Source organism: Corvus brachyrhynchos, unplaced genomic scaffold (genome assembly GCF_000691975.1).
Source record: "Corvus brachyrhynchos isolate BGI_N302 unplaced genomic scaffold, ASM69197v1 scaffold427, whole genome shotgun sequence".
Lineage (NCBI taxonomy): Eukaryota > Metazoa > Chordata > Aves > Passeriformes > Corvidae > Corvus > Corvus brachyrhynchos.
Window position 1 is genome coordinate 20211 of NW_008239046.1, and position 7501 is coordinate 27711.

Below are 7501 nucleotides of genomic sequence, written 5' to 3' on the forward strand. Positions count from 1 at the left end.
CAAAGCTTCTTGGGCATTTCTGGTGCTCTCAAGACCTAAGTCTGCCCCAGTTGCCCAGTAGGGATGATGTTCATTTTTGATTGGTAGGTCTGCCTTGTCCCATCAGGAAAGGTGATATTAAGCTGGGTCTTCAGCCCTTCCTAGGGATCAGCTGGTATTACCAAACCTAACCAAAAAAAAGAGAGATGGCTGAATTTTTTGAGCTAGTTTGTCACTTTTTCTTTTGAGGAAATGTTCTGAACTGTTATGTTGAAAACTTACTGTGGCATCTTACCATCTGTTTCTTTCTTTTTCAGGGTTGGTTAAAAACTTACGGCTACTTACTTCCATCTGACAGCCAAATGTCTGCCTTGCAGTCGGGAAAAGCTGTGCAGTCTGCAGTTGCCACTATGCAACAGTTTTATGGAATCCCAGTAACAGGAGTTTTGGACCAGACAACTATTGAGTAAGATTAATATAGGCTACTTTTGTCTTTGTCTTTCTTAATGCATTGTCATATTTCCTGGGTAATTATTCCAGGTGCAAGAAGTCTTCAAAAGGGATAGATTTGCCTGACTGACTGTATCAAAGAAGTCTTGATTATTGAAAGGTGTTTCTAACAAAAACATGTGGGCAATTCCACTTTTCTTTTTGTCAACAGTATTTTTTGTGAGTGTGAGGAGAAGCTCTTGTTACTGTTGTTCTTTGAACACAGATCCCCACTGCTGGTGCACAATCAAAGCATGAATCCTGTGAGCTTCTAAAAGTGGAGGACATCAAGGGTTTCATTTATTTCCATCTCCGTCTGAATTTAGGTTAAAATTCTGGCTCTAGAAATGGCTTCTAATCTATTTCTTAATTAATTGGATTTGTGTATCTCCGTAGGTGCTATTTGTGGAGATCCATCGTTTGAACTGAAGTGAGTTATTGTAGTCTGATGATGATAGTCAGGGCTACTTAACTGCCCATAGTTGCCATTTTTTGGACATTAGATGTTCTCTGCTGTATGTTGGCCATGTGTTGTTGTTTGTGATCAGAGTTTTGGCAGCCCAGAGGAATTGGTGTAAATCACCAGGGCTGGAGGGACTTTGTTCTTTAGTCTTCTCATCAATGTGGGCTGCAAAGGGTGGTGTGGAAGTGGCTCCTTGTCTGGTCACTTGGGTGTTGTGTATATGGCTGGATCCATCTGCTCTTGGTCTGGGGAGCATCTGCTGGCTAAAGCAGAATGCAGAGAAGGTTTTCCTAAGGCTTTATGGGGGAAAAAGCATCTCATGGTGAGCAAAAAGAGGAAGCCCAATGGAACTTGCTTAGGCCCTGCCTAGTTGCCCCTGCCCCTTGCTACATTAGCAGACCTTTTCAGAGCATGCTCTGCCTGGTTCTTAGTCTCTCCTCTTAGGGCACACTGCTGGCAAAAGGGACACCACAGCACAAAAAAAAGGGCCACAAAGTAACCAAATAATGTAAAGAACAAAGGGGTTTGGTTTTATGCCTTCCAGACTGCAAGAAGAGGGAGAAACAGAAGAAACTAGTGAATTGGGCAGGAGGGGATCGTCCTGGGCTGGGACTACCTCTCCAGTGAACATAGCGTTCCCTTCTTTAGCTCACTGGAAGAGCTCCTTGTTCTCCATTGAGGGACAGAGAAAATCCTGTTTGCTTTTCAAATGCGTTGAAAACAAAATGCTTTTTAAAGGTGGGAATTTTCCATCTGAGATCTCTTTGCCATTAATAACATGGTTTGTAGGTGAATGCTGAAGCAGAGCCATCGAGCAAGGCTCTATGTGTGCGTTTGGTGTGCAGAAGCTTGAATCTGGGATGCTGATGATTTGGAAGGGGATGGGGAAAGAAGGGGCTGTGATATTGGGGTGCTAGTTTGGAAAGTTAAGGAGCTGCTTCTGCTGCCTTGTGGGTGACAGGGGAAAGGAGCAAACTGCATGTGGGAGTACCTGCTTTACTAAGAAAAAGTTTTTCTGAAGGAAAGGAAGGTGTTGCCCACATTTTAGTGAGTTTGTATTTATGGGTAGGGGTTGATCAGTGCATGAACACCCAAAGGCTGATGAGTGAAAAACCCAGATGATTCCCTCTTCTGAAACCTCAAGTCTCCAAAAGCTTGATACCTCAGCTGCAACCAGACTCTGGTGTGCTTTGGAGGCATGTTGGGTTGCTCTGCCTCCATCTGTCCTGAGTCAGTGGTTCCATATGTTGTATGGCAGGGTGGAATTTTCCTAGAAATTACATGAATGGAAAAAGAGGTCCAGATTGCTGTTAGCTGTGAGCCTGTTGTTTGAGCTGGAGGGGCATCTGCCTGGGCTGTGTTGGGCTGTCACTTCCTCAGACCTGGTTGTGGAAGCTGAGCAGAAGGAAAAGAGCTGGCAAGGCAGGCTGCCTCCAAGGGCTCTGAATTACTCAAGCATTTACTAAGCTGTTGTTTCAGTCTGTGGTATGAGTTTTGAGACTTCAGTTATGAATTTTTCTGTCACGTCCATCAGTGTCATAAGTTCTGTCTCTTTAAAGTGACTGTAAGAATCAGAGTTGTGCAAAGTTATTATTTTCTGTGGTTTCTTTGTTAGGCAACAAATTCTGCATATTCTATTTACACTTATTATGGAAGCCTAAAGTTTCTCGTCTCCTTTCCCACATGCCCTCAAATCCTGAGCTTGTTTTTTCCCCCAAGATTGGTACCCGAGCATGTGGAGTCACCATGCAGGTGCTGCTAGTGGGAGATTGAAAGAAACACCACCACTGGTGATGCTTTTTGGTACCCCAAAGGAAAGTTGGGTGGGAGTCCATTCAGCAGAGGGTCTGTCTTGTGGCTATGTAGTTTCCTGTAAAGAGAGCAGGGAGAATATATAAAACGGCCTCCTCAGACCCTGCAACTGATGGTGCCTCAGCAAATTTTGTGTCTGCCTGCAGCTGGTGGGCTGAACTGAGCAGCTGGGCAAGGATATAGTCCTGGAGCATGCTGGAGAGAAGGCACACTAGTGCTGAACAGAAGTGGTGATTTGTCTTTGTTATGGTCAATCACATGGCCTTGGAGGGATCTGAGAAATGATCTTACTTGTATTGGAAGTGTGTTGTGCTTTGTCTTGAGCCTGTTGTGTGGCTCTCTCACCTTGGGGTGCACCAGAACTGTTTAAAGATACCACTCCCACCAGCTCAAGTGTAGGGGATTGAGAGTGACAGCTTCCTCTCTTTAGGAGAGTCTTGTGAAGGGCTTGGAGCCTGAGCTGGGGAAAGCAGCTGTGTCTGGACAAGAACTGGATGTCACTGCTTTTGGAAATTGCCTGTTTTCTCATGCCAAGCAGCTGGAGGAATGCAATAGTCTGTGCCTCAAGAGTGCCAAGTATAAATTTTGATGATCCAGTGTTCCCATTTAAAAAAATAGGGAGGGGGGGAAGCAACCGTAAGTATCTGAATCTTGCTTCCAGTAATTGTCTTTTGTTGTTTCTGATGTGATGATTTCCCCTGGAACACAGAGAGGGTTGTCCAAACTGCTCAGTAGAGAATGTCTGTCATAAAGCTCAGCTACAGATGATGAACAGCAGCAAGCTACAGCTTTGTGGATATTTTGCCACAGACTTGCCCTGCTGAGAGGAGAGATGGCTGGATTTGTACCCTGATCCAGATAAACATTCTCAGTTTGACATTAGCTCAGGTTGTTGACAGCTTGGGTGCTGCTGAGCTCCAACCAGGTACCTGGGCTCTGTTACTTGGCTTCAGACAGGCAGTAGCTGAACTCTGGAACAAACAGTGGTAGAATATGGGGGTTCAGACAGGCCTAAGTGAAATGGGGTTGAGAGAGTAGTTAGGGGCCATGGGGCAGCATGAGTCTCTTGGCATCTCTACCTTGGAAGCTTTGGCTCAAGAAGTCCTTGAAGCCTCAGGTGTTGGTATTGCAGCTTCCTCTGGAACAGCCTGTACCTGGAGCTGGCAAAGGGGCAGGGAATTTGACTGTTGGAGGGAATTCAGTTTCTGTGGGGTCTCTGTGCAGCTCTGGCTTTGATAACAGGGGACTGAGCTGTGGGAGGGTGAATTTCTGTGGCCAGCTGGGCATAGGGCAAGTGTTGGGAACTTGCCAAGGTTTTCTTACAGGAAACAGATGCTGAGGTGTGAGGTCCTGCTGGTGTGTCAGCACTGCCCTGGACAGCCCCAGTGACTTCTCTACACATGTAGGCTGGTTTGGTAGTACTGCTCTGTTAAATTTTTATCTTCTAGATGATACTGGTAAGGATAAAACAGAAGGCTTTTTTCTGACTATAGTCAGGGCCTGATGATGATGCTGTTCAGACTACTGGAGTTCCCATGATGCTCAAGAGGTGAAAACCTGATTCACACTATGGCTTGTATAAGGTTATAATAAAAACATTGTATCATAACATATGAGTGGAATTAAAAAAAAACCCTGAAAACTCAGGAAGTATCTGGGAGAATAGAGGTGACAGTAAGTGTGAGGTCTCGCTAGGAAAGTGCTAGAAGCAATGCAAAAGAGCGCAAATAAAGGACACTTGGAAAAACACAGTGTGTTCAGGTTGAATTGATATATCTAAAAGCAAATCTTAGATGTACTGCTTTTCTTTGAAGGTGGCAGCAGTTGTGTGGGCAAGACAGATCCAATTTCTACAGGTTGCCTGGATTTCTGAAAGATGTACAGTGCTGATAAATGTGAGGTGATGTAAGTGGGGAAGATCTGTGCTGCCTTTATATACACAGCTTGGGTTCTTGTCAGGTACAGTGCAATGTGTATAACAGCTCTCATTTGCTCTGTTCTTGGTGGGAAGATGATGACAGATGACTGCACTGAAATTTATAAGCAACCAGAGTTACATATAGGAAGTAGAATCAGGAAAGGGCTGCGTGGCTGCCTGAACTGGGAGCAGGTGTGTGTGTTCTGAAAGAATGTTCTGGTGAGGCACAGTGTTTGTTTGTCTGGTTGCTTTAAATTTAAAAAGTGTCCTGGCAAAAAGTCTTGTAAACCATCTACTGGTGATGGGAGACTCTCCTGAAGGTCTGGGGCTAATATAAGAATAAGATATACATTGTTTAGGCACAAGCATGGACTACTTGCCATTGGCTGGCTACAGTTGATGGAGGAATGTCTGCATTTGGAGGCCAAAAGTTGGCCCCTGGGTGGCCAAGGATGTGGGAGAAACCTTACTGAGGAGGAGGGAGAGAATTTGGTGTCCTGTGTGAGAAGTGGGCCAGGACTGGCTACAGTGCTTTTCCTGTGTGTAATGAGGCAGTGGCATGTCTTGCAAAGTGTTCTTAAGGGCTTTGTGTCACACTGGACAGTTGCCTTTGCCATCATAGTTAGTGGGCCAAATGCATGAAAAGCCTGAAGAATTCCAGTGGCTGAGGCAGTGCCTTAGGGAGGCTGTGGCCAGAGACTGCTTGTGTTATTCCTGGGCTCTGCTCTCCTGTCCTGGGCTGCACTGCAAAATCTTAAAGGATGTGACTGGGGGCCTGTGGAGACCAGTACCTGTAGTTCCTCAGTCTCTGTCCTTGTTTCTTTCTTCCCCAGCTGCCACATGCAGTGATGGGCAGATTTGTTTCTCCATAAGCCACTTCTGGCTTCTCTGGAGTGTGCCCACACGAGCAAGTGTATTTTGAGGAACAGTCTATTTCTCCTTGATTCTCTGTCAGAGAATCATTGAGGTTGGAAGGAACGTCTTGAGATCATCTACTCCAACCCTCTGCTAAAACAGGGACATCTAGAGCAGGTTGCCCAGGATCATTTCCAGTTGGGTTTTGAATATCTCCAAAACCTCTCCAAGGATGGAGATTCTGCCACGTCTCTGGGCAACCTCTGCCAGTGTTTGACCACCCCCAAGCTGCTACAAGAAAGAAACAAAAGATCTGTCAAGGCTGGAGGTAAAGGAGGTAGGGAAGGAGAGTGGACTTCTCTGACAATATTGCCTGAATCCCTGTGCAAGGGACAGCATCCTTTGCTCTTCCAGTTCACTTGGCAATAGAGACTAGACTTTCCTACATCATGAGTGACATCAAGAGTCAGGGATTATGGGGAGAACCTAATGGAATTTGGTGTGTGTGACCCAGAGACTGGAGGGATCTGTTCTGGTCATTCCAGGTGAAAGCCTTAGTTATTACCTGGAAGGGTTGTGCTTGCCCTTGTTCAGTTTTACCTAGTGAGGTATGAACTGGATTTGTTTTTCAGTGGCACAGGAGCACTTTACCAGATGGAGAGTGGATCCAGTAGGTGATAGCTGAGTTTGATCCCAGGGCACACCCACCTGCGATTTTGATTTGGGTCGCTTGTGGCATTATCATCATTAAGCTCTTGTCAAGCATAGGGGCTACCTGATCTGGAATCTGTGTTTCCAAAAGGAAAAATGAAGTGGTTTTGGTGTGCTGAGGTGTGTGGATTGCCAGCCGAGGTGGGGTGTACAGCCCTGCGCTAAGAGGATAAACCTGACAGAGGAAGGACTGAACCCTTCTTGGGGTCAGCACTGGCCATCTCTCAGAGGACTTCCAGTCACCTCCTGAGTTCTTTGGAATCTCTTTTCCAAACTCTTTGCGTAGCTTGCTTTTTTTTTCCTTTACTTGCAGGTGGATGAAGAAGCCTCGGTGTGGAGTCCCGGATCATCCCCACCTACGTCACAGCCGGAGGAAAAAACGGTATGCACTCACTGGCCAGAAGTGGAGACAGAAGCACATAACCTACAGGTACAGCCCCCTCCCTCCCCCTTTTTGATGGGGAAAAAATGGTCTGTACTTGTTTGGCATGCAGAATTTGTAAGTACTTTTAAATTTAAACTGGATCCTCCCTGTAATGTCTAGCCCAGGCTTTCATTCTCAGAATGTGGTGGAGGGGAATACTTTCAGAGCACTGGATTAACTGAAGAGTCTGTTATCAATTAGGAAATAACTGATCAGTAAAGGCACCTAAATCCCAGCCATCAGTTGTGTAATTTTGGCAGGAAGATCTTAGTAAAAGGCCCTTTTTCTTCTGTTAGAAATCTAAGGCTCTAACCTTTAGATCATGTGTCACCTTCAACAAACCATCAGAGCAGAAGGAACATCACTGTTTGGGGACAAGATGCTTTCTCCTTCTACTGATTTGCAACATTTATTTTTGCAGAGGTTTTACTTTTGCTCCTGTAGTAGAGCTCTTGCTTTTGTCCAGGCTTAGACCAGCTGAGGTTAGGCCAGCTGAAGTGAGCTACAGGTGTCAAGAGTGTTGCAGAGGGGCGATAGTTTCCCAGAGAAGTGTTCTGAGTCAGTCTGGCCGTGAGCTTTTGAAAGGCAATTGCTGAAAGATGGCCAGTGGAGGTTTCTGGCAATAAGAATGTCACTTCAAAATAAAATTAACCCACCCTCTAGCTGAAATTACAGCCTTCTAAATTTTTGGAGCAGGAAAGGAAATTGCAAAGGAATGAAATTTAGAGATGTAGGCATTAGGGAGAAGATCTGGGTAAGACTAAGACAGAAAGAGAGTCAGCAGTGAAGAGGTAGAAATGTGGGTGACCAGCATGGGGAAAGTGCCAGAATGTGTTGGAAATGATGGTGT

The 7501-nt window shown here is 45.5% G+C and overlaps 1 protein-coding gene across 1 annotated transcript in view; it reads left to right on the forward strand.

Moving 5' to 3' along the window:
• Positions 1 to 266: 266 nt before the first annotated feature.
• The window catches only part of MMP24 (matrix metallopeptidase 24), a 39479-nt gene continuing 32244 nt past the window's right edge, over positions 267 to 7501 (forward strand). Inside the window, 2 exon segments of the mRNA XM_017739034.1 lie at positions 267 to 445; positions 6541 to 6657. Coding sequence (XP_017594523.1) covers positions 342 to 445; positions 6541 to 6657 — 221 coding nt within the window. The 5' untranslated portion in view covers positions 267 to 341.